Source organism: Schistocerca americana, chromosome 8 (genome assembly GCF_021461395.2).
Source record: "Schistocerca americana isolate TAMUIC-IGC-003095 chromosome 8, iqSchAmer2.1, whole genome shotgun sequence".
NCBI lineage: Eukaryota > Metazoa > Arthropoda > Insecta > Orthoptera > Acrididae > Schistocerca > Schistocerca americana.
In genome coordinates, this window is record NC_060126.1 from 118,372,853 (window position 1) to 118,399,397 (window position 26,545).

Consider the following 26,545-nt stretch of genomic DNA (forward strand, 5'->3'; position numbering starts at 1 on the left):
TTTTCCAGGTCGACAAATCCTATGAACTTGTCCTGATTTTAGTTTAATCTTATTTCCATTAACAACCGCAACGTCAGAATTGCCTCTTTCCTGCCTTAAGGAAAAATTTATCGTCATCCCGCACATTCTCAATTTTCTTTTCCATTACTCTGTATATTATTCTTTCCATCAACTTGGATGCATGAGTTTTTAAGCTGATTGAGCGCTAATTCTCGCACTTGTCAGCTCTTGCAATTTTTCGGAATTGTGTGGCTGATTTTTTCCGAACATCAGACGGTATATTGTCAGATTCTTACATCCTGCCACCAACTTGACTAGTTGCTTTGGTGCCATATCCCCCGATGATTTTAGAAATTCTAATGTTATGTTGTGTATCCCTTCTGCCTTATTTGATAGTAAGTCGTCCATAGCCTTTTTAAATTCTGATTCTAATGCTGGATATCGACTCCTGTTTCTTCTCCTATCACATCAGACTAATCTTTCCCCTCACAAGGGCTTTCAATATATTCTTTCCACCTATCCGCTCTCTCCTCTGCATTTAACAGTGGAATTCTCGTTTCACTCTTAATGTTACCACCCTTGCTTTTAATGTCACCGAAGGTTATTTTGCTTTCCTGTATGCTGAGCCTGTCCTTCGGCCATTCATTTCTTTTTGGAATTCTTCATTTTTTACATACAACTATTTAGTCTTAGTTTCCCTGTACTTCCTATTTCTTTAATTCCTCAGCGACTTGTACTTCCATATTCCTTCCTCTTTTCTTCGTTTAAGTCAAGCGTTTCTCCTGTTACCCATGTTTTCTTCACAGTTACCCATGTTTTCTTTCAAACTTCTGTGATTGCCCTTTTTAGAGATGTCCATCTATCTTCAACTATACTGCCTACTGAGCGATTCCTTATTGCTATATATATATATATATATATATATATATATATATATATATATATATATATATTAGCCTTAGAGAACTTGAAGCGTATATTGTCATTCCGTAGTACCTCTGCATCCCTCTTCCTGACTACTGTCTTAAACTTCAGCCTACTCTTCATCAGTACTGTGCTGTGATCTATATCTACTTCTAACTACGCCTTAAAATCCAGTTTCTGACTTCATTATCTCTTTCTGCCGATGATGTAAACTAACTGAATTCTTCCTGCGCCACTCGGTCTTTTCCAAGTATACCTCTTCCTCTTGTGATTCTTGAACAGAGTATTCGCTATTACTAACTGAATTTTATTACAGAACTTAGTCTTTCTCCTCTCTCATTCCTTGTCCCAGCCCATATTCTCCTTTAACCCTCTACTTCTTCCCCTACAACTGCATTCCATTCCCCCATGGCTATTAGATATTCATCTCTCTTTTACTGTACTAATCTTTCAGTATCCTCATACAGTTTCTGTATCTATTCGTCTTCAGCTTGCGACGTCGACTTGTATACCAGATCTGTCGTTATCCGTGATGGTTTGCTGGTGATTCTGATAAGAACTACCCGGTCACTGAACTGTTCACAGTAACACACTCTCTGCGCTACCTTCGTATTCACAACGAATTATACTCCAGTTATACCATTTTCTGTTGCTGTTGCTATTACCCTATACTCATTTAACCAGAGATCCACATCTTCTTCCCATTGCACTTAACTGACCCATACTGTATCTACATTGAGCCTCTGCATTTCTCTTTTCAGGTTTTCTAGTTTCCCTGTCACGTTCAAGCTTCCGACATTTCACGCCTCGACTCGTAGAGCGTTATCTTTTCTTCTACTATTCAATTTTTTTCTCATGGTCACCTCCTCCTTGGCAGTCCCCTCCCGGAGATTCGAATGGGAGACTATTCCGGAATCTCTTGCCAATGGAGAGATCATCATGACACTTTTCCAATTACAGGCCACATGCCCTGTGGATACGTGTTTAATGCTTCCATTGCCTTCTGTATTCTCATGCCCTTGATCGTTGCTGATTCTTCCACCTTTAGGGGAACTTTCCTATCTCTAGAACAAGAGAGTGCGCTGAACCTCTGTCTGCTTCTCCGCCCTCTTTGTGAAGGCTTTTGGCAGAATGAGGGTGACTTCTTATGCCGGAAATTTTCCGCCGCCAATGCCGATTATTAATCATAATTTATGCAGTGGCGGGACTAGATCCCAGAGCCGAGAACTTTTTGATTACCAACCAAAGCTGCTAACATTTTTTATCTCATTTTGTTCGTTGTCAGTAGTTGTATTTGTTCGGGGCGGACGTCCCATGACGCTCGCTCAAGTTCATCGTTCATTCGTTCACTCAGATTTTTATTACATAGGGCAAGTAACCCTCTGACCCCTAGACTGCAGGTGAAGTGCAAATATTCATTTCACATTTCTGACATCTTCGGAAATGCCATTTTCGACCGTGTTATGTATGTTTGAAAAGAAATATTCTGTCTCTTTAGAATATGCTTAAAATTTTGGTTGTAACTGAATTATGCATGAGTTCAAATTTGGTTTTCTGTCGTGCAGGATGATTTGAAAATGGGTCTCGGCCTGAAACTAGTAATAGAATGAATAAAAAATAAAATTTACGACTTGGACTAGGTTTTCGTCCTACTGACAAGTATTAGTTACGATCTGGAATAAAACACTGTGATGGTCAGAATCAACAGTGTCCTATTGAGGTGAGCATGATAAAGAGAGATGGACAGATGCTGAGGGGAAAGGAGGAGATGTACACAGATAAGGAGGAAGACGAGATGGACGGAGAGAGTGTTATGGAGAAATCGACAGGGAGAAGCGAGTGGTGAGGTGGATAGACAATGTCGCAGCTTGTGAAAGGACAGACGAACAGATGGACATAGATTGGGGGGAGGGGGGGAGGGAGAGATAAGCAGGGGGAGAAGGAAATAGACAGTAGTGGAAAGGATGAGAGGGAGGGGGAATAGATGTGGATGAAGGATGAGATCATCAGATAGATGCGGAAGGAGGAGATTGAATAATAGATGATTTGAATAAATTCATACCCGTGAAACGTCCGATACTCAGCTAGTCCTAAAATAAAGGTGAACGAGGTAACAACTAGATGAAGCACAGTAACAAGACACTTAGGGATATTCCGGGACGTACGTCGTAGCTTTGCACATCATAAACGGAAGGTATAAAAGTGATAAACAAACTTCTAATGATCGCAAACAGTCAATTGCGACCTTCTTTGGTCGTGATGAGAATATACCACCAGTCCATGTCAGCATCAGATGCATTGTGTGATGCGAATATTTCGCCTCACAATTGCAGCTTTCTAAGACATTCTCATTAGTCGTAAGAGTTCAACGACAGTTTGCACTGTTAGTAATTCTACAATATTCCCTTTTGGATTCCAAATCAGGGAAAAAGGGAACCATTTAGTGAAGAAAGAAACGCAGTCAAATGCAAGCACGAAGGATACTTGTAACTGAGGCAAATGCGAAAACGTGAATACAAGATCGCATATTATGCCTGTAGAAAAATGAACTGGAAACTTCAGACATAGGCGGGAGAACAGATTAGTCCGTCGCTAGCATCAGGGAGAGGATAAAAACGAGATATCTTAACCCCTGAGGGGATCGATATATTACCTGACCGGTCATAGTCAGTATGCTACGGATCTACACAAAGTCAAAGAAAGATGAATCACTTTTGCGCCTGTGGCTGTGGGGGCACTCCAGGACAGACATTGTAGGACTGTGCGCTCTACGAGGACGCAGGGATAATGCCCGTCAGGCGTTCAGCATGTTGCATCCCGGAGCAGTACTGAGGAGCGGGTCAACATGGCACATCTTGGACCAAACTGCAGCCGCAATGTCGAGGAGCGCCAAGGAATATTAGCGAGCCATTCAATCACACATCAGAATGCTAACAACCCGACTAGACAACATCTCTGCAGAAGTAGAGAAGACGACTGAGATCGATGACACTGAATGAAATGGTTTCTCATGAATTTATATTTCACTGGTACAAGTGATCACAGAAGTGTGGTTCCTGAGACGTTACAGTGAATCGTACAATCGTTTCCTATTGCGGAAATGCTAAAAGGAATCCAGCAGACAATGGCTGTTGTCCGTGGTAGTATGAGAGCGGATACAGAAGTGGAGACAAAAAGGTACAGTTTAAATGTATCATAATAAATTTATAAAAACAGAACAGATTTTGCAGTACCAGCCGTAGTATTGTTATGGATAGAACCTGAAGTGGTGAATTAAAATTTTGTGTCCTAAAGAACAGACACCACGCCAAAGTCGGGACTTTGTGCGGAATCAACGGCGACGAGTGCAGACTTTATCTAAGATGAATCAGAAACTCGGTAGGTCTCAAGAAAATATAATTACGTCGTATGAGTAGTATTAACAGTTGCGTTATTCGTTAAGTGTTTTAATGTAGTTTTGTAGTGGTAGAAAGTAGCTGCAACATTTTTCGAAAATTAAAGACCAGGAATAAATAACACATGCAGTTATTATTATTTACGAGATTGTGAATTGTATGGCCTACTGTATCTTCTCAGATAACAGACTGTAATTGTGAAGAATAGGCCGATGTGGCCGAGCGGTTCTAGGCCCTTCAGTCTGGAACCGTGCGACCGCTGCGGTCGCAGGTTCCAATCCTGCCTCGGTCATGGATGTGTGTGATGGCCTTAGGTTAGTTAGGTTTAAGTAGTTTCAAGTTCTAGGGGACTGATGACCTCAGCTGTTAAGTCCCATAGTGCTCAGAGCCACTTGAACCACTTGTGAAGAATAGATAAATAAGTAAGTTTGAATTTAAAATACTGATTTACAATTTGTTTGTACATACGATATATACTGAAAAACATTTTAAACACACGACAACAATTATAGCTTCACGTCCTTAGGAGTACATATAACAGTTTTATAAAGCTTTTAGCATTTCCCCTTGATGATGCCCATTTCAGTTTAACTATCACAAATATTAGTACTGACCTTGGAAGTGCCTAAAAAGGAGCATTACTTTGAAAATGTAATTAATGGCGATAACCTTTTACAACATGTGAAACTGTTTGTTGTTTCAGTTGTTAGCCTTTCATGAAGGATCGTACTTATATGAGCACTGGAGGAATCCTCCGGTACCAATCAAACACAATGTTTTTGTGTTTAACGTAACAAATGCTGATGGTTTCCTACACCGTGGAGAGAAACTTCGTGTCGAAGAGGTTGGACCATATGTATACTCGTGAGTATCTTCTTAATAAATAAATTACAAAACTTATAAAATTAACTTCTTTATCTGTGATAATTTATTGTACTTTTGTGAATTTAGTCTTTTTTTTGTTAGTCGAGGGACATTGTATCTCTTGTTTTGGAATTTGTAGTGTGCTGTACTATTCGTTAATCTTATTGCATATCAGCTATCATACGCACTTTTTTTCAGGGAACATCTGGACAATGTTGTTCTTAACTTTAATGATAATGGTACGATCACTTACATCCCTAATCGTACAGAGACATTTTCAGAGGAACTGTCAGAAAGGAATGCCAAAGAAGACATCGTTGTAATACCCAACTTAGCCCTGATTGTGAGTTTCCTCTTGTATATTTAGCTTAGTTCTTATTATAAGCCTAGTTTTGCTAGGTATAACTGCAAAGACATTCATATATTGAAGAGAAATTTTAATTAGACCAGCAGGTATATTGCTCTTCTTGATTTCAGTGGCAACCTCAACACAATATTAGAACCATCCATTATCACCAAGTTGTTCCAAGTTTGGAAAGATAACCGGCTGTAGGTAATTGATTAATGATTTCTTCAAGTGTACGGCATATTGCCGTAAGTACATGGCACTCACGTATAGCATAAATATCACATGAAGTTGGTGTATATTAGCACATTCGTTTGATTCCATAGGTAGTTTATTTGTGGAATAGAACATTATCAACGATTTCATGAAAAGTGTAAATGCTGAAGTTAGGTCGAACATTGATATGTATCGTTAACAATACTAGTGGGTACACAACTTTATATAGTACCTAGCAAGTGGCGGGGCGGCGGAAGCGAGGGCGGTTTTGTATCTATCTATATATCCTATTAATGTGTGTTTTTATTATTTTATTTTATTTATATTTTATTTTTATTTTAAATTTGATTTTGGTTCCAGTGCAAAGATATGCAAAGGCACGTATCGTTCTTAGATTTTACTGTGACAAAAATGTAGCGTAGGATCCTGAATAATTATTGAAATTATTTAGACGAATCTATGCTCAAAAACAGTTAATCAGTACAGGCTACATACACAGACAAAAATATAATTCACAATTTTCGATATGTAAGGACCTACATGTGATTTAATAACTTCTTAGTGCAGGCCAAATCTGGGTCCTACTGCTCGCAACTTAAATCGTCTTAATATATTGTTAAGTAATTTGAAAATGTCAGTTTCCTACAGATCATTGATGAAAGAAATATCATCGCTGATCTCCAGCGTCGCCTGTGGATAGAACGGGATAGCAATACAATAATTTGAAATTGCCGCTTAATGGCGGCCAATTGTCGCCGTCCAGCGATGTTCAGCTTGTTGCAGATGCGCGTCTGAAATTCATTTAAAAATGACGGAACAAGCAAACGGGATATGTAGTGCAGATTAGAGTTAAAATTAACAACGCCCGTGGGCTGACAGATAACTTCATGACATACATCGTCCGCAAGCGGCAAAGCCGATATCGCTACAACAACGGCACAAAGCTCTTCCCAGTTTGAAGGACGATCACGAAAAACTATGTGCGACTTAACCGCCTCTCGCTTCCCCCTGAGAACAACAGGCACCAACTCCAGTTCTGGCAAATCTATCAACAAGGCCAAGCAGGCCGTCTTAACTCTGTCCACATACTGATGTAACTGCTCTTTATTCTGCTGCATCTCTCAAATGTAACGACACTCAAGCTGTTTCTGGTGGTCAATCCTTGGCCAATGAGAAGCTTTCTCAATTGCTATAAGGAAACCCTTCTGTCATGGCTCGGGATGCGAAGTTCCTCAACTCACCTCTAGCTAACAGGTACAATAGTGACAAAACTACTTGGTGCGAAATGTGAAAGGCAGCAGCATGTTGTTCAAGACGAACCAACAACCATACTATGTTTTCAGCCGCCTCAAGTCGATCTACAACTAAATCAGTTATATCCCGAAAGAAATACACCAGAGGATTAGGCAATTTGGCAAATGCTGCGTCTAACTTCTCAGAGGATATAACACCACTTCCAGGCTGGCTCCCGGTTCCCCCTTGATATACCAAGTTCCGCTCTTCAATCCTCTTCCCATCGAGTTCTAAACACGTAGGTTTAAACAGCAATGCATTAACCAAAGACCCCAATTCGGCGGTTAATTTTTTATGATGATCCTCCAAGCCTAAAATGACAAAATCCGCTATCCGATTGGTTAGATGCACTAACTGTGCCCGCACCCTGTGTAAGTGACTGCCACTGGGTTGAGTGCCTTCCAAAACACAAATTGTGTCCTCAGGGACCCTAATAGCCTTAAACGAAAATTCAATGGCTGCTTCTGTCTCACCCACCACATCCGGCGTGACGTCAACCAGGTGAAGAACGGTCGCATTCAAACGGGCCACAAAGTCCGGAACACTGCCCTCAATCGACTGGAGCCTTATCTCCAACTCATGAACAAGATGGTCCTTCCTCAACAGGCGATCCGCAGGCTCTGCGTGACCGCCAATAAAACAGGTCACCTGAAACAATGAACAACCAAGACAATGTGGCGCAACACTAACAGAAAAACAATCCAAACCAACAGTAACTGTATTGGCAATGTCACAATCGTAACCACGCTCTGCTGCCATTTGGAACCAGGTTGATACGTACTCAGAGAGCGCACAGGATGTTATGATTGTGGATGGGGCCCTAAACAGTTACTGTGAGTTGTACAATCAAACACACTACTTTATTTTTCTAAGAACCACTGATTTACACATTGCTTTAAAAGATCACAATTAAACAATATGGCTGATGGCCTAGTTAAGAAACTTGAGATGCTTTCTGGGCTGAATACCCAAAACAACACCAAAACCAAGAAGGGCTGAAGGCCAGGCTTAGAAATCAAAAGCAATTAAAAAGTAGAACGTACATTTTTTTCCTTTAAGAAAACATGCAATTGAAAACAGTTAGCAGCTGAAGGCCTACACTTCACGTCTGGGGGACAACTTTAATTACAACATATTAATAAACAATTTTTCTAACCAAGAAATTTCTTTTTAAACTTACAACAGCACGGCAGAAAGCCTAATTAAAGAAATATTAACTTATTGCACGGCTGAAGGCCACAAAGAAATTTCAAACAACAGCTGAAGGCCTGAACAACAAGTCAGACAAACAATTTAAAATAAACGCCTTCCTTCTTATAAAAAATTTTCCTTTAAAGAATACACACGGCTGAAGGCCTTATTAAAAGGGGTTTACATAAATCCTCGGCTGAGGGCCACACATAACACACCGAACAACTAACGTCTTAGGGCCTGGATTACTAACAATTTCAGATAGAACCAATTTTAGGGAAAAAAATTTCTTTTTTAAAATAAAATCAATCTTCAAAATTTTAATTTAACATGGCTGAAGGGCTTTATGTAAAATTTAAAAAGAACTCAATTAATACACAGCTGAAGGCCTCGCACAATAATTCAAACTAAAATGAAAATCACAATCTAAAACAAACAGAACAAGTGAGGCCCAGAAGCGTTCCAAGGGTCGGCCTGAGAATGTAGCTCAGAGGTAAGGTGAGGTGAGACAGGCAGCCAAGAGTTGAAGTTAAATAATCTGATGGCAACTCAAACAAGGGATGGCCGAAGGACCGACCAACAATTTAACCAATTCCCTTCCGTCCAACCAATGGCACAACAATGGAAAATATTGGCCGAGGACGAGGATATGAACAGCACTATGTCTTCAGTAATTGGCGTTTAGAAACAGCCAAGGGAACAATAACCACTCTAAGCATATATGAACAAAACAACTTAAAAGGCTGTGGAACTACGCGCTGTGCTGGCCAGTATCAACTCAACGAGGAAAGGCACACTGTTGGAAAAGTACGCTAATGACCAGGGCAGGTAACTGGCGAATTAACGGCCACGGGTCAGAAAATACCGCTTGTGCACTTCACTGGTAAGCAACAGTCAATTTAATAATTAATCACAATATGGGAAGACAGTTGAAAAATTTCGCCAACCCCAACAAATCATATGTTGCTGCTAGCCCGAATTGCCCAGCGAGCAACAATCCGCAAATGAACGAAGAGCTGCCACAACAGTTGAGGCTCCATAACTTGTTAGCTTCAGCGTCCAGGATCGGTGGGCAACGAACTTTGTCGCTCTCCCAGCTAGCGCCTCACGATCCAACAGTGTGTGCACACCACCAGCAGTCCCAGCCTTGCCTCGCGCCACGGAGAGTTCGTTGCTGCTTCATCCCAACCGATGACTACTAGTCATCAAACCAAAGATAGTACGACAGTACTAGTATCGATAAGCGCTGATGCTGTCACTCAAGGAGGGAAGCCAGCAATTTTGTTACGCCAGTAAGTAAGGAAGAAACAAGACGCCACTCGATGTGACAAAATGCCAAAGAACATACGGCATGAACACGAGCCGCACATGGCTCAAACAGAAGTATTTAAGACATATATTAGAGCTCACTGCTCAAATAATAAAACATAGAGACACCTTATCATGTAGATGGCACACAATGGCGTCCTATTCGAACAAGAAGTAGCAAGAGAGCGTCCCGTGCTTTTTGTTTCATGCTGATACCAAAAAGAACAAAGATAATAATAAAACTTGTGTTACAGATAATTTTGTTTCTTTGTAATCGCATTATTTCTCTGACTTTCAGTAGAGTTTCTTTTACAGATGACAAATATAATTGCTCAACCGTAGAAAAATATTTAAGAATTTATAGTTTGCCTAATCTGGGCCATGGGTCGTCATAGAGGATGTGAAGGTACGAGCATACTTTGACCACTACAAAAAAATAAAATTACAAATTTCCTGAGTTTTTGTTGACTTTTGTCACATACCAACTACTTAAAGAGATAGTGTTGTGTAAGCAGGACCTGTAAACTGCCAATACTGAATATACCATTCACTGTGAAAGTTGCATATATTACTATGATTGGTAATGCAAGGGTTAAAAAACGAAATGAAACTTATATTTACATGAAGTTAATTTTATTCTGTAAGATACTAATATGAATTCATACTAAGCTATAGTGTGGGATTCGACAACGATGGTAGCGAAACTATTAAAAAAACTTCAAAATAAAACTTTCGTTACTATTGTACAGTGCATAGAGTATTACTGGAAGCTGTTAATTTGTATTTATTGTCTCTGAAGTAAGAGAGAGGACTGTCACTGAGAATGGGAGAATTTATATCAAGGAGGAAGTATCTAGGATTGTGTGATCAGTTACAAATGAAGATTATTTATGACAATGAATGTGCAAAACTATAAACAGTTACTTAATGGTTAAAATGAAGCAATCTCCACCTATATTCCCAAAGAGAATATTATTTGAAAGAATATAATTCACGCTTTGAAGAGTATCATATACTGATATAGGGTAAGGCAGTGATCCAATGCACAGTGAGCAATATCCCATCAATTAAATAACATGTTTATTATCAGTTAAAGACTTCCCTCTGAAGATTCCATTTTATGACTGACCCAGCTTTTGACCTCTTTCGGCGATTTAGTAATCTAGATCGAGTTTCTTCGTCTTAACAAACTGCTCTCCTCACGGAGAACCTCATCATATCTTATCATCCTACTTAATTTACATGATCTTTATGGAACACTGTATCTTAAACGATTCGATTCACTTATTTTTTGGTTTTCTGACAGTCAATGGTCGACTTAATTATATGCTGTGCCCCAGTCACACATTCTCAAAAATGGCGTCCTAAAATTAAAGCCTGATGGTTGCTAACAGATTTTTTGCAGGAGAAACGCCCATTCCTCCTATGTTAGGCTGATTCTTATCTTCTCCTTCATTCTTCATGTATTTTGCTTAGAGGGTAGCAGAATTCCTTCACTTAACTACGAGGTCACCAATTTTTGTGGTCACTTTACAGTTAAGCTTCTTTCTGCTAGTCCACATTACTTTCTTTGGTTTACTCTCAAACCACATTCTTTGTTCATTAGACCATTCAACTCAACATCTTCCTACTCACTTAAGACAGCAATGTCCTAACCGAATCTTATCACTGATTTACTTTCACCCTCTTTGCCATGACGGCGGCAATGTCTTTTCTAAGAACTCCATGAGACACCATAAGCGTTAATGAGCCATCTTGATTCACGAGCCGTGAGCAATCAGGTACAACCTATGGAGATCGTGTGCCCAAGGCGCGCATATCTTGCTCTTTGGTGTGTCATATTAGCTGAGAACAAATGAGGTCAGGTCATTGGAGTATCTCCATGGAGTGTTGTCTCTGATATATGTCCAACTGGTGAGCTGAGGCGTAGTCCTATTAAACGTGCAGACTGCTTGGGAGGGATTGTGCTTGGAGGAATGGATGCATTTGATTCGGTAATAACTTCCTCTATCTCCAGCTGGTGGCAGACAATAGCAGACATATAGTAGGCTGCATCCCACGTACACATTCACATCAGGCAATCTGTCATTACCTTATGTCATTGTGTATCACAAGTCGTAAGACGAAATTTGCCATTGTCAAACTTGATCATGTGATCTATGTGATACTCTTGTATTGAAAAAGTCTGGATTGGATCTGGCGTATTATTGACTGTTAACTGGTTTCTGGTCTGATGAGTCCCCAGTGGAAGTAAATGTCCATAAAAGATAAATATGCAAAATTACTATTAGATATAAACAGTTATAGGAGAATTGGAAAGTCCAAGACAACGAATAAAATAAAAATATACCCAGTATCTTGTTCCAGAGTTCCACAGTGTCGTATCACCCTGGTCATGTGACAACGACCACCGTGCCTGCTCGTGCAGTCGGGTTTGAAAGTGGACCAGTTATATTCGTCGGAGATGTGTGACAAAGCTTGATGCCCATATGTGAGAACTACAATTTATGAAACAAAATACGCGGTTAACAAGAATAAATAGAGGTCTTTAATAACAAACTACAACATTCGGACTTTTCTTTTTGAACTAGCGAAATTCAACTTGAAGAAAATTTTAATTTTAATATTTTTGAAAGGATGTGTCTTCGCTGAATCATCTAACGTAGTGCCTCTCCAGAAGATGTTCCTGTTGTGTATCTCCTTAGTTCACAAGAACTGAGTGGTTAAAAGCACTGGAAAGTGCCGACATGAAGCCAATGAAGCATCCATGAATTACGCAGCGAGATACTCTGATCGAAGAGCTTCACGCGTCATTACGTTCTTCAATGCTGAATCGCGACCTCGAGGAAGAAGTAGGCTGAGAAGGCAATAGTCGAATATCAGTAAGAAGTAAGGATTTAAGAGCGGTTGTAGCAGCTACAAAACATCAAGATACTTTCGTCATTTTATGATAAGTTGCTGCTGTTACTGCCGCCAGCCTTACTCTCTGCGGCAAATAGCACGCGGCACAAGTTTCACCTGTGCAAATGTGCCATGTATAATTTTACTTTTCTAATTTTAAGGCATCCACCTCAGGTTCACCACGCTCTGTGTGTCTATGATTTGGGTGACTAATTGTATCTTAGCAGCGCGCTAACAAAGACCACAGTGAGTAGAATGGGCAAGGAAGTGAGTTCCTGTTACACAGTTGGTATATAACAACCTAACAGCGTATGTGTAACAACTGTGGATTATGTCCGTATTACCCGATTTCTGAAAGAATATCCAAATGTAACACAGACGCCAGGGTAGAGGAAAATTCACTTCAAAGAGATTCCGATACCTAACAATACGACTGGTAATTCTTGCACAATCAGATATAACCCAGCGTGAGAAGTTATGGATGAGTTGGAAAAATCGTATTTTCGCATTAATATTACGTGGTTTTGACACAGGGGTACCTCTTGATGTCGTCGGATGAGCAGCTATCTGCTGATGGAGTCTCCATGCGACTTGAAATGAACAAGACATTCAGGCGCGATGCTTGCGGAACAATTGTCCCTCGTTGCTATTGTTATATTCTAAAAGCGAAATGTATGGAGAACTTAATTTCTTCAATTTCAGTTGTAAAGATTGTAATAATAGATTTAAATGGTGTTGGTTTAATTTAAAACGCCTATGTTCAATATATGGTATAAAATAATACATTGTAAATACTTATTTTCTCTGGCTAAAGGGCTAACACAAAGGGCTATTAAGAGAAATTAATGAAAAGTACAAACAAACAGAAAAGAATAACATCCAAACCACCCATCAAGTAGGTTGTAACTTAGTTTGGACTCGGATGGTGGTAGGCTTTCCACGTACCTAAAGAGTTTTCTGTCATAATTTCGTTCATCAGTGGAGAAAGCAGTCCTCGTAGTCACACGGGATGGGTGTTTGCTGGTGTAGTTTAGTTTCCAATCTCCCTTTAAGTGCTCTTATGTAATATGAGGATCTTTGTAAGAAGTGATGACTGTGTCGACAACTATTTCGGGTAATCACATTTCACTGAACTGTTTCCAGAGAGAGATGTCTGATCTCATTTAATTAATATCAGAGCACTCAGACGTTTAATCTAACATCGTGGAAACACCTTGACCCTGTCCCGCGCCGTGCAGTTTGGGACTCACTACTGTTCCTTTTATGTGTGAGTTTCGGATGCTCCATTAAGCTATTCATAGATGATTCGGTTTTCTACAAGAAGGTAGCAGTACCAGAACACTATTGAAACACCCGCTAAACTCGCTGGGCAGAACATGTAATAGGATTGTGGATAGGTCCAAGGGTTGAGGTCAGTTTCTGCTTCTAATTGTCATTTATTGTAATTTGGCAACTCTCTCACGGCTCAAGGCCTCCAACAAGAAATCTTAACAAGATAAAAATCCAATTAAGATAGCAATGAAGTAATTCTAAAAAACAACATACGCAAAGTGCAACACAAATGGCTGAGGATCACAGTTAATTTCCAGAATTTTGGGATATATTACCTTAGACCTTTAAAGGCAGAAGGCCAACAAGAAATCTTAAAAAAATCAAAAATTCAATTTAGATAGCAATAAAATAATTAAAAATCCAAAAGGCAACATATGCTAAGTGCAACACAAATGCCTGAAGGGTACAATTAAATTTCAAAACTTCAGACTCTATTACCATAATCTTTAAAGGCAGAAGGCCGCAGAGTCTAAGCTTGAAAGATAAATTTAAAAATTAATTTGCAAAATTTTAAGAAATAAACAATAACCATAAGCCTAAAATTTAAAATAGCTGACAACAGATAATTGAAAACCGGTGGCAGCCTCGAAGGAGGTCGGACTTGATTCCCATCAATTAGTAGGCGAGAACTCAAACAGGAAAGATTACAAACGTGATAATCCACAATGGAGTATGTCTTAGCTGTCAAAAATACACTCAACTACGACGTCCTAGGTCGATGAACCACAAAGCTTGCAGCGATTGGACAGCTCCACACACGCTCCGACACTGCTCAGGGAACGGCAGCGGACCCAGCGACTGCACCGCGCGGAGGTATCTTCCCTGGTCCGCAGCAACCGCCCGACTACCTACTGCTCCGATGCGAAGGCGCTGCTGGTGCGTCTCCCACTCACTTCCAGACACACGACGGCGGAAATACTGGCACGGACCCAACCATGCAGAGAAAAACCGCCCACTGGCAAAACGACATCCCTGCACCAGGAAAGGACCGACCTAAGTTCCACCAGATGGTAATTAAAGGGCCCAGAAACACTCGGAGAACCAGAGCACGTCGCGCAAAGAGACGAGCGACCTCTCAGAGGCAGTACGCCGACAACATTTAAAATAATCGTCAGTGAAACTAACCCCAACTACACATACGACAAACACTTGCACGAAGACCTGAACGATACTCAACAGTAACTAAACACACAGGAGACAAATCGGGAGTCGATGCGCGCGCGCGCGCACACACACACACACACACACACACACACACACATCCGACACGCAAACGATCGGTAAGGCCAAAAGCGTCGCCCGGTAGGACGACCGGCCGACGATCCAGCAGGACCGTGGCTCGGCTCAGGTGATGCGTGGCATCAATGGTCGGGCGAGCCATGTCGATGCAGACATCACTGCTGCTCCAACCCGACTGCCCTAGTGCCACATTGCCACTCCCCGACTGGCATAACCAGACTGCCCTCCATACGCGTTCCAACCGACTGGAAGACCCGAACTCGCAACCCGAACTCCCGACACGAACTGCCAATCAGAACTCGCCTACGACAGACAACGACGGCGAAGTAATAGCAGCCAAGTAAAGATACAACGAGAGGGGATATATCAATACGCGCTGCTAAAGCCGCTCACGGTCAGGCAAAGCAGCCACTTAGTGATATTAGTAATCTAAATTAACGTAGTGAGGTGGAAGTACGTTAAAAAGAGGGGGTGAAAATAGGTGATGGCAGGAACACGAGCCACGCACGGCTCAACTATGACAATTTGCGAAGGGACCTCCAGGGGGCTGATGAATGATGCAGCGACTGCCGGTCAATATGAGTAAATGTAACATACTGCGTACACATAGCAGATGAAATCGACTACTGTACAATTAAACCATTGACAGCAACTTGCTGGAAATTTTATCTGTCATAAAATGTTGTCTATTATAAAATATCATAAGGAAGTAGAGGCTTATCTCACTAGGGGTAAGATAGATACTGCCTACAGGAAAATTAAAGAGACCTTTGGAGAAAAGAGAGCCACTTGTATGAATATCAAGAGCTCATATGGAAACCCATTTCAAAGCAAAGAAGGGAATGCAGAAAGGTGGCAGGAGTATATAGAGGGTATATACAAGGGCGATGTACTTGAGGACAATATTGTGGAAATGGAAGAGGATGTGGATGAAGATGAAATGGGAGATACGATACTGCGTGAAGAGTTTGACAGAGCACTGAAAGACCTGAGTCGAAGCAAGGCCCCGGGAGTAGACAACATTCCATTGGAGCTACTGACGGCGTTGGGAGAGCCAACCCTGACAAAACTCTACCATCTGGTGAGCAATATGTATGAGGCAGGCGAAATACCCTCAGACTTCAAGAAGGATATAATAATTCCAATCCCAAAGAAAGCAGGTGTTGACAGATGTGAAAATTACCGAACTATCAGTTAAATAAGTCACAGCTGCAAAATACTAATGCGAATGCCTTACAGACGAATGGAAAAACTGGTAGAAGCCGACCTCGGGGAAGATCAGTTTGGATTCCGCAGAAATGTTGGAACACGTGAGGCAATAATGACCTTACGACTTACCTTAGAAAATAGATGAAGGAAAGGGACACCTACGTTTCTAGCATTTGTGGACTTAGAGAAAGTTTTTGACAAAGTTGACTGGAATACTCTCTTTCAAATTCCAACGGTGGCAGGGGTAAAATACAGGGAGCGAAAGGCTATTTACAACTAGTACAGAAACCAGATGGCAGTTATAAGAGTCGAGGGACATGAAAGGGAAGCAGCGGTTGGGAAGGGAGTGAGACAGGGTTGTAGCCTATCCCCGATGTTATTCAATCTGTATATTGAGCAAGCAGTAAAGGAAACAAAAGAAAAATTCAGAGTAGGTATTAAAATCCATGCAGAAGAAATGAAAACGTTGAGGTTCGCCGATGACATTGTAATTCTGTCAGAGACAGCAAAGGAGTTGGAACAGCAGCTGAACGGAATGGACAGTGTCTTGAAAGGAGGATATAAGATGAACATTACCAAAAGCAAAACGAGGATAATGGAATGAGTCGAATTAAGTCGGGTGATGCTGAGGGAATTAGATTAGGAAATGAGACACTTAAAGTAGTAAAGGAGTTTTGCGATTTGGGGAGCAAAATAACTGATGGTGGTCGAAGTAGAGAGGATATAAAATGTAGACTGGCAATGGCAAGGAAAGCGTTTCAGAAGAAGATAAATTTGTTAACATCGAGTATAGATTTACGTGTTAGGTAGACGTTTCTGAAAGTGTTTGTATGAAGTGTAGCCATGTATGGAACTGAAACATGGACAATAAATAGTTTGGACAAGAAGAGAATAGGATCTTTCGAAGTGTGGTGCTACAGAAGAATGCTGAAGATTAGATGGGTGGATCACATAACTAATGAGGAGGTATTGAATAGAATTGGGGAGAAGAGGTGTTTGTGTCATAATTTGACTAGGAGGAGGGACCGGTTGGTAGGACATGTTCTGAGGCATCGAGGGATCACAAATTTAGCATTAGATGGCAGGGTGGAGGGTGAAAATCGTAGAGGGAGACCAAGAGATGAATACACTAAGCAGATTCAGAAGGATGTAGGTTGGAGTAAGTACTGGGAGATGAAGCAGCTTGCACAGGATAGAGTAGCATGGAGAGCTGCATCAAACCAGTCTCAGGACTGAGGACAACAACAACAACAACAACATAAAATATCCAGGAGTAACCTCCAGGAGCGATCCAAATCGGACGAACCCAGCAAAACAAATATTAGGAGAAGCAGAAAGCACACACTAGACAGAGATTCATAGGAAGATACTTAACTACATACAGTTCATCCGCGAAAGAAGTGGCTTACGATAAGCTTCTTCGGGTGATTCTTGCTCATCACTTTGTAATCCTTGCCAGGTAGGACTAGAAGTGCTGGAGAAGATCTACCGAAGAGCAGCGCGTTTCGTCATCTGGTCGTTTAATTATCCCGAGAGTGTTACAGACATGCTCAGCAAACTCCCGTGGCAGACGCTAAAATAGAGGCGTTGCGCATCACGAAGAGATTTACTATTGAAATTCCGAGAGGTAACGTGCCGGGAAGAGTTGTACAACATATTACTTTCTCCTATTACTTCCTTCCACATACTTCTCGTGAATTGATCCCAACGAGAAAATGCGAGAAATGAGAGCTAATACAGAGATTAACAGGCAATAAATCTTACCACATGCTATTCGCGAGTGGAACAAGGAAGGGGGGGATCAGATGGTGTTACCAGAAGTACACTCCGCCACACACCGTAGATACAGATGTGAATGATCCCCCATTTCATCAAACAGAATTACTACTCTTTGCAGAAGAAATTGTAAAACCTCCTTTTCAGAGAGTTAATTGGTGGGTGTTTGAAAATGTTTCTCCCTTAATTTTGAGAGAAAAGTCTATAGTAGTTATGTACTTCAAATAGTCATATCATTACATGACGTATCACATGAACAGGAATCAGTAAATAGGTTAGAGTGTTCCAAATTTTTGAATGTATGTATTGATGAAAACTTGAACTGGAAGAAACACGTTAATGAAATGCTCAAACAATTAAGTACGAAGCACCCTCCTAACATACGCTGGCTGTACATGAATTAACCTCATATTCTTTATTAAAAATAAAAAGGAACCTTATAAATTACGTGGTTGTGAAAGAAGACTTTGAAGGTCACGGTGCGTCAGGTAGCTGTCTGTAGTGCTCGTTTCCTGCAAGCAGATAGGGTCAATGCCACCGAGATTCATCACCGAGTGTATCCTGAGTATGATGATGGGGTTATGGGTTATGGTGTTGTGAGGGAGCGGTGCAGAAGACTCTAGGTTAGTTGCACAGCTGCGCATGATGAAAGTGGCCGAGGAAGACGTTCAGATGTGTGTCATGGGCTTTGTGTAACAGATTGACGAAATTATGCTGAGATGTCGAGTCATAATTTCCGAACTTCCGGAAGAAGTTTCTCACCCCTTCAAATTATATGAATGCGTTGTGTCTGTATCGGAAACAACAAACGCCATGCATGCATTCATGTAATTTGACTGGCCTAGTTGGGCGACGGATCCACCGTCTTCAATGCGGATGCACAAGTACGCCCTGTCGCAATCCCAGAGAGACAATATGGAGGAAATGGGAATGTGGATCACCTGGGAACCGTGTGGAGACATTCCGCACGGTAGTGACAACGCAGTGCCCGCGATGTCGCAGTGGTTAACGCACCTGCCCAGTAAGCAGGAAATCTCGGATTCGAATTCCAGTCCAGTACACATTTTCTCTCGTCGCCGCTGTTTCCGCGTAATGTCCCGATGCAGCTGACAGCAGTGATTCCACCCTCCCTTTCTTTTTCTTTCCTTTCCCTTTCTTACATCCCCTTTCCACATTAAATATACCTGGTCATCAAAAAGTAAGTATAAATTTGAAAACTTAATAAACCACGGAATAATGTAGATAGAGAGGTAAAAATTGACACACATGCTTGGAATGACAAGGGGTTTTATTAGAATAGAAAAAAGGTTCACAAAATGTCCGACAGATGGCGCTGGACAGTAAAACGTCAGTGACTGTGCATGACAATCGTGTATAAAAGGAGCTGTAATGAGAGAGAGAATCAGATGCGCCAGCAGTCGCAACATGTTGACACCTGAAAAGGCGCTTTTAGTGAAGGTGTATTATCCGGATGGGGAATGTGCTAGTTTAGCGTTACGATCCTATCGCCATAGGAAGTAGATTTGAAGGGGTGAAGGTCCGTTGACAAATGCAGCTCTGGCGAGAATGATTTCGAAGTTCGAAGCCACAGGTTGTTTAGATGATAAACCCCGTAGTGGCCGACCGAGCACAAGGCGTAATGCTGCTGAGACAGTTCAGGAAGAAATGGAGACTGTAGCGGGTTCGGCTATGCTCGGGGAAGTCCGCGCTCGTGCAGTCGCATGTCGCACCGGCATTCCAGACATTACTGTTTGGTTGGTACTTAGGCGTACCCTCCGATGCTATCCGTACAAAATCCATCGGCATTATGAACTGTTACCTGGCGATTTAGTGAAGCAGAGGGCATTTGCGGTGTGGGCGTTTCAAAAGATGGCGGAAGATGACGATTGGTTGACTAACGTGTTCTGAATCGACGAAGCTCACTTCACTCTCCGAAGGTCTGCCAACGCCCACAACTGCAGAATGTGGGCTGCCAAAAATCCTAGAACTGTGATGGAAACTCCATTGCACGACGAGAAAGTCACGGTATGGGTTGGATTTACCACATCTACCGTTATCGGGCCTTTTTTCTTCGAGGGAATACGTGATTCTGGTTTTGTAACTGCTACCGTGGCGGGTGAGAGGTACGCCGATATGTTACAGAATCGCATTACCGCCAGCCTGGCTGATAAACACCTGCTGGAACGTACAATGTTTATGCAGGATGGTGCTCCACCTCATATTGCCAGACGCGTGAAAGATCTCTTGAGCGCGTCGTTTGGTGATGATCGTGTGCTCAGCTGCCACTTTCGTCATGCTCAGCCTCCCAGGTCCCCAGACCTCAGTCTTTGCGATTATTGGCTTTGGGGCTACCTGAAGTCGCAAGTGTATCGTAATCGACCGACATCTCTAGGGATGCTAAAAGACAACATCCGACGCCAATGCCTCACCATAGCTCCGGACATGCTTTACAGTGCTGTTCACAACATTATTCCTCGACTAGAGTTATTGCTGAGGAATGATGGTGAACGTATTGATCATTTCCTGTAAAGAACATCATCTTCGCTTTGTCTTACTGTGTTATGCTAATTATTGCTGTTCTGATCAGATGAAGCGCCATCTGTCGGACATTTTTTGAACTTCTGTGTTTTTTTGGTTCTAATAAAACCCCATGCATTCCAAGCATGTGCATCAATTTGTACCTGTCTGTCTACATTATTCCGTGATCTATTCATTCAAATTTATACTGACTTTTTGATCACCCGGTATGTAACTCTCTTTAACACTGTCACAGGTGAGTACAGAAGTATCTGACCTATGTTGACAAAACTGATAGAATAGGTTTGGTGTTGGCATTTCTTCAGTTATACCACAAACAGTGGGAGGAGTTTCTGAATGGAATGGTGACTGGAGACGAGTCAAAAACTCTGAAACTAAGGAACATTCCAAACAGTTAATGAACACTCATTCTCCAAATAAGTCCAAAAACTTAAGCGGACGCTGTCAAACAGCCACAGCCTTTTAGGATCGCAAAAGAATTTTGATAATGGAGAGTAACACGTGAGAATACTTTGACGTCACAGGTGTATGTGAGACTCTTAGGAAACCAGAAACAGTGTGGGAAGATTAAGGAAGGAATCGTTTTGTGAATCTAAACGTTTTCGCTGGGAGATTGTTCGACATAGTCCCTATAATCCGGACTTGGCGTCAAGTGATTTTCACCTCTTAACCATGACGAAACTTTGGCAGGATACTCAGCACTTTCGACTAATAACTAACTCAACGATGCCATCAACAACTGAATGAAACACCAGGCGTCACCATTCTTCGATGAAGGTTTGAAGAAACTGATGTCACGGTACGACGAGTTTCAATTTGTGTAGCTACTGTCTAGAGAAGTAATGTCAGCATGTAAGTACATAAGCATGTACCAACATAAAGATATATGTTTCAAATGTTTTAGTGGCTAATCGTCCGTTAATTTATGAGTAGCCTTCGTATTTTGCATATTATCACTCGATGATGTCTTATGGAATAATGTTTTGGAGTAACTCATCACTTAGAAAGAAATTAGGACTAATAATTGAGTAAAATGTAGCAATAGGAACAAAATGTTGTGTTCACCAGCGGCCGTAATGCAGAAGTTGAGATAGGCACTTTAACGGCACCGTCACACTACCTAATATTCGCTAGTAAAATTCGTCATATGTATCCCATCACAATTGGGGTAGATTAACGATGACCATACTTACAAAAATAGAATAAAAAATTACCTTTATGAAAGTTGCCACGCCTCAGTAAAGAGTTAAATAAGCGTCACAGTTTATTATCAGTCGCCAATAAATGGAAGAGGTTATGGCTATGAACTGTAGATTAAAGCTGAAGAAACTGCAAAAAGGTGGGAATTTAAGGAGATTAGACCTGGATGAACTGACTAAACCAGAGCTTGTACAGAGTTTCAGGGAGAGCATAAGGGAACCATTGACAGGAAGGGGGGAAAGGAATACAGTAGAAGAAGAATGGGTATCTCTGAGGAATGGAGTAGTCAAGGCAGCAGAGGATCAAGTAGGTAAAAAGACGAGGACTGGTAGAAATCCTTGGGTAACAGAAGAAACAATGAATTTAATTTATGAATGGAGAAAATATAAAACTGCAGTAAATGAAGCAGGCAAAAAAGGACTACAAACGTCTCAAAAATAAGATCGACAGGAAGTGCAAAATGGCTAAGCAGGGATGGCTATAGGACAAATGTAAGGATATAGAGGCTTATGTCACTAGGGGTAAGATAGATACTGCCTACAGGAAAATTAAAGAGACCTTTGGAGAAAAGAGAGCCACTTGTATGAATATCAAGAGGTCAGATGGAAACCCAGTTCTAAGGAGAGAAGGGAAAGCAGAAATGTAGAGGAGTATATACAAGGTCTATACAAGGGCGATGTAGTTGAGGACAAAATTATGGCAATGGAAGAGGATGTAGGTGAAGATGAAATGGGAGATATGATACTGCATGAAGAGTTTGACAGAGCACTGAAAGACCTAAGTTGAAACAAGGCCCCGGGAGTAGACAACATTCTGTTAGAACTGCTGACAGCCTTGGGAGAGCCAGTCCTGACAAAACTCTACCCTCTGGTGTGCAAGATGTATGAGGCAGGCGAAATACCCTCAGACTTCAAGAAGAATATAATAATTCCAATCCCAAAGAAAGCAGGTGTTGGCACATGTGAAAATTACCGAACTATCAGTTAAATAAGTCACAGTTGCAAAATACTAATCCGAATGCCTTACAGACGAGTGGAAAAACTAGTAGAAGCCGACCTCGGGGAAGATCGGTTTGGATTCCGTAGGAACATCGCACCACGTGAGGCAATACTGACCCTACGACTTATCTTAGAAAATTGATTAAGGAAAGGCAAACCTACGTTTCAAGAATTTGTAGACTTAGAGAAAGCTTTTGAAAATGTTGACAGGAATACTCTCTTTCGAATTCTGAAGGTGGTAGGGGTAAAATACAGGGAGCGATCGGCTATTTACAATTTGTACAGAAACCAGATAGCAGTTTTACATGAAAGGGAAGCAGTGGTTGGGAAGGGAGTGAGACAGGGTTGTAGCAAGCAAGCAGTATAGGAAACAAAAGAAAAATTCGGATTACGTATTAAAATTCATGCAGAAGAAATAAAAACTTTGAGGTTCGTCGATGACATTGTAATTCTGTCAGAGACAGCAAAGGTCTTGGAAGATCAGTTTAACGGAATGGACAGTGTCTTGAAAGAAGGATATAAGATGAACATCAACAAAAGCAAAACGAGGATAATGGAATGTAGTCGAATTAAGTCGGGTGATGCTGAGGGAATTAGATTAGGAAACGAGACACTTAAAGTAGTAAATGTGTTTTGCTATTTGGGCAGCAAAATAACTGATGGTGGTCGAAGTAGAGAGGATATAAAATGTAGACTGGCAATGGCAAGGAAAGCGTTCCTGAAGAAGAGAAATTTGTTAATCTCGAGTATAGATTTAAGTGTCAGGAAGTCGTTTCTGAAAGTATTTGTATGGAGTGTAGCCATGTATGGAAGTGAAACATGGACGATAAATAGTTGGGACAAGAAGAGAATAGAAGCTTTCGAAATGTGGTGCTACAGAAAAATGCTGAAGATTAGATGGGTAGATCACATAACTAATGAGGAGGTATTGAATAGGATTGGGGAGAAGAGAAGCTTGTGGTACAACTTGATTAGAAGCAGGGATCGGTTGGTAGGACATGTTCTGAGGCATCAAGGGATCACCACTTTAGTATTGGAGGGCAGGGTGGAGGGTAAAAATCGTAGAGGGAGACCAAGAGATAAATACACTAAGCAGATTCAGAAGGATGTAGGTTGCAGTAGGTACTGGGAGATGAAGAAGCTTTCACAAGATAGAGTAGCATGGAGAGGTGCTTCAAACCAGTCTCAGGACTGAAGACCACAAGAACAACACAATGAATGCCTGTGTTCGTTATATCCGTCATGTACGGTTCCGATCATATTTCACCAACATAGGCACAAGTACCTCGGATGCGTGCAGACAAGTGAGGATCGTTCCATACTCTCTGCCTTTTATTCTGTCTTATAGGCAAACACTGTCCCTAAATCTATCATCGACCTTAACACTCTTGTCTGAGAAACGTGGCAGAAACACCCGTTCCTATCGGAGAAAAATTTATGTCGAAGTCCACTGTTCAGCCACTTCCTCGAATTGCTAGTCAGTAGCAGGAACACGACTCAGGTCCTAAGCTCCCACATTATTAGAGGCATAACAACTCCAGCTTTAGAAAACTGTTAATGACATATCTACTAAAACAACAGTAAGGATTACCATTGTCCCTGTACACGCTCGTTGCCCTCGTACATCCTTCTTCCCAACCAGATCTTCATCCTTTCCCGTATTCTTAGCTGATGCGGTCTCCTTACATTTCCTTTCCACAGAGCTCGCTATGTCAGAAAACATCTATCTTGTACATCTATTAATTCTTTTGGTACCTGCCACTATCATTATTGCTATTATTATTATTATTATTATTACTATTGTCACGATTAGTGGCAGCAGCTGCAATAGTACAAGTACTGCTAGCAATAACTTTATAAGTTTAAAGTCTTAATTACTTACTCATATTGTCACTACAGACACTCAGATCGTTTAATTACTACTCGTCGTATTAAAATTGCTATCTCTTAGGTAGCTATGATATACTGCATGTGTGACACCCGATGTAAGAGAGGACATGATGGCCAAAATAACATCAGGTTCAATAAATTAATAAAATAACGCATAATATCTTATACAAAGTAGTGCAGTAAGTTAAATCATGTCTTGTAGACGGATCTTTCTATTCGATAGACAATTTTTTATTTGTAAACTGGTACTCAACATAAAACAGAAACGAAAAGGAAAATCTAATTTGAAGCATAGTTACATAAGTGTAAATGAAAATGTATGTTGATTGATGTAAAGTTCGGCCAGTGTGCCATTCAGGAACTTTCAAACGGTCAGCAAGTAGCCATCCTATTATACTAATCATGTATAAACACACTCTAAACTTAAAAGTTGACATCACATAGACATAAACAAACCCTTTAAATGATACGTGGAAGTTGAACTTGTTAATTAAGTATGTGAACGAACACTTATGCTCATCTCTTTATCGAAACTCGGTGCCGTTATTGTAGAATAAAATGGAAAAATATAGTTGAGGAGCATAAATAGAATGTTAAGAACTGCATTATACAATACACAGCTGTAAGGGTATATTTTGTTAGAGACGATTTATATCAGTAAAGGATGAGACCATCAGTGAATGCAATGTATCATAGAAGAATAGAAACAGATACAACAAAGTATTAAGTTAAAATATGCAACTGTTACGTGAAACAACATTAAATACATCACGTCTTACAGCACTGCAACAAAAACGTTACAAAACTATTTCAGATTTATATGTAGCTAACTGAAATAACAGTTGGCAGATGTACATTGTTCGATCACTAATAGTATGTCCATTTAATCTCGTAGACATTTGTATGTGACATACCCAAGCAGTTAACAGAGCTGGGCAAAGATTATTCAGGTATTTAAGGGGACAAGTCCCTGATAGGGCTGCATTTTTAACATTATCTTCACCCTCATAGTGCAACTTCTCTATAAATGAGAGATAGCACAAAATTCTTACACACAATTAGGGTCATTATTCAAAGCATTTTCCAAAACATCATTGATATATTTATTATATTTTGGTATCGACAACAATATTTATAATAGTATAAAAAACGAAGCACTATTTCACTGTGGTAACATTTTCTTTGGAACCACTGTTTTCACAGATTGGAAAAAGAGTCAGAGTACATACAACATTCACATAAGTGTTTCATGCCTCCAATTTCCTTCAGTAATGCTGATCTGTGAAAAATACAAGTACTTTATTTTACTACAACAAAAATATTTTAAAATGTATCTCAAATATGACCGACATCATCATCATGTTGTACTTTTTTCAGGAAATAGTAGGCAAGGGAGGTAAAGGAGATCATTCAAAATTTCTGTATCACTTTTTGCGAGTTTAACTTTAGTCATTTAGGAGGAAAAAGTACCTGTATGATGAAAATTCAAGTTTTTCGTATATCGCAAAAGGACATTTACAGATTTAATTGACATACCACTATGGTCGTTTAGAACATTCCAGCTGCATACTCCGGTTGCCCTTCTGTTTCCTTATCCTCGATATTCTTTCTTTTCTTTATCGTTGAGTCCTTGGTAGCGGCTTCTGCAGCTGTCTCTGCTTCGGTTACCCGACGCTTATCAGTAACAGTTAGAGCTGAAGCCACATTCCTTCCCATCTGGATGTTCAATTTCTTCCTAACATTGATCCTAGAATTTGCACCATCATTGAATGTTATCATTGCATTCATTACACCAATCTTCCGCACTGTTAGCCCAACAAATCCAGTTGTGGGTATTCTCTCTCATATACAGCTCTTGAAGCTTTCATTTACATTCTGAGAAAGACTATGTATACATTTACTAAGTAGATTTTTATTTGCCAGAT

The 26,545-nt window shown here is 40.7% G+C and overlaps 1 protein-coding gene across 1 annotated transcript in view; it reads left to right on the forward strand.

Moving 5' to 3' along the window:
• Positions 1-26,545, forward strand: part of LOC124544989 (scavenger receptor class B member 1-like) — a 236,959-nt gene that overhangs the window by 165,030 nt on the left and 45,384 nt on the right. The window contains exons 5-6 of the mRNA XM_047123745.1: positions 5,023-5,183; positions 5,382-5,526. Coding sequence (XP_046979701.1) covers positions 5,023-5,183; positions 5,382-5,526 — 306 coding nt within the window. The remainder of the gene's footprint in view (positions 1-5,022; positions 5,184-5,381; positions 5,527-26,545) is intronic.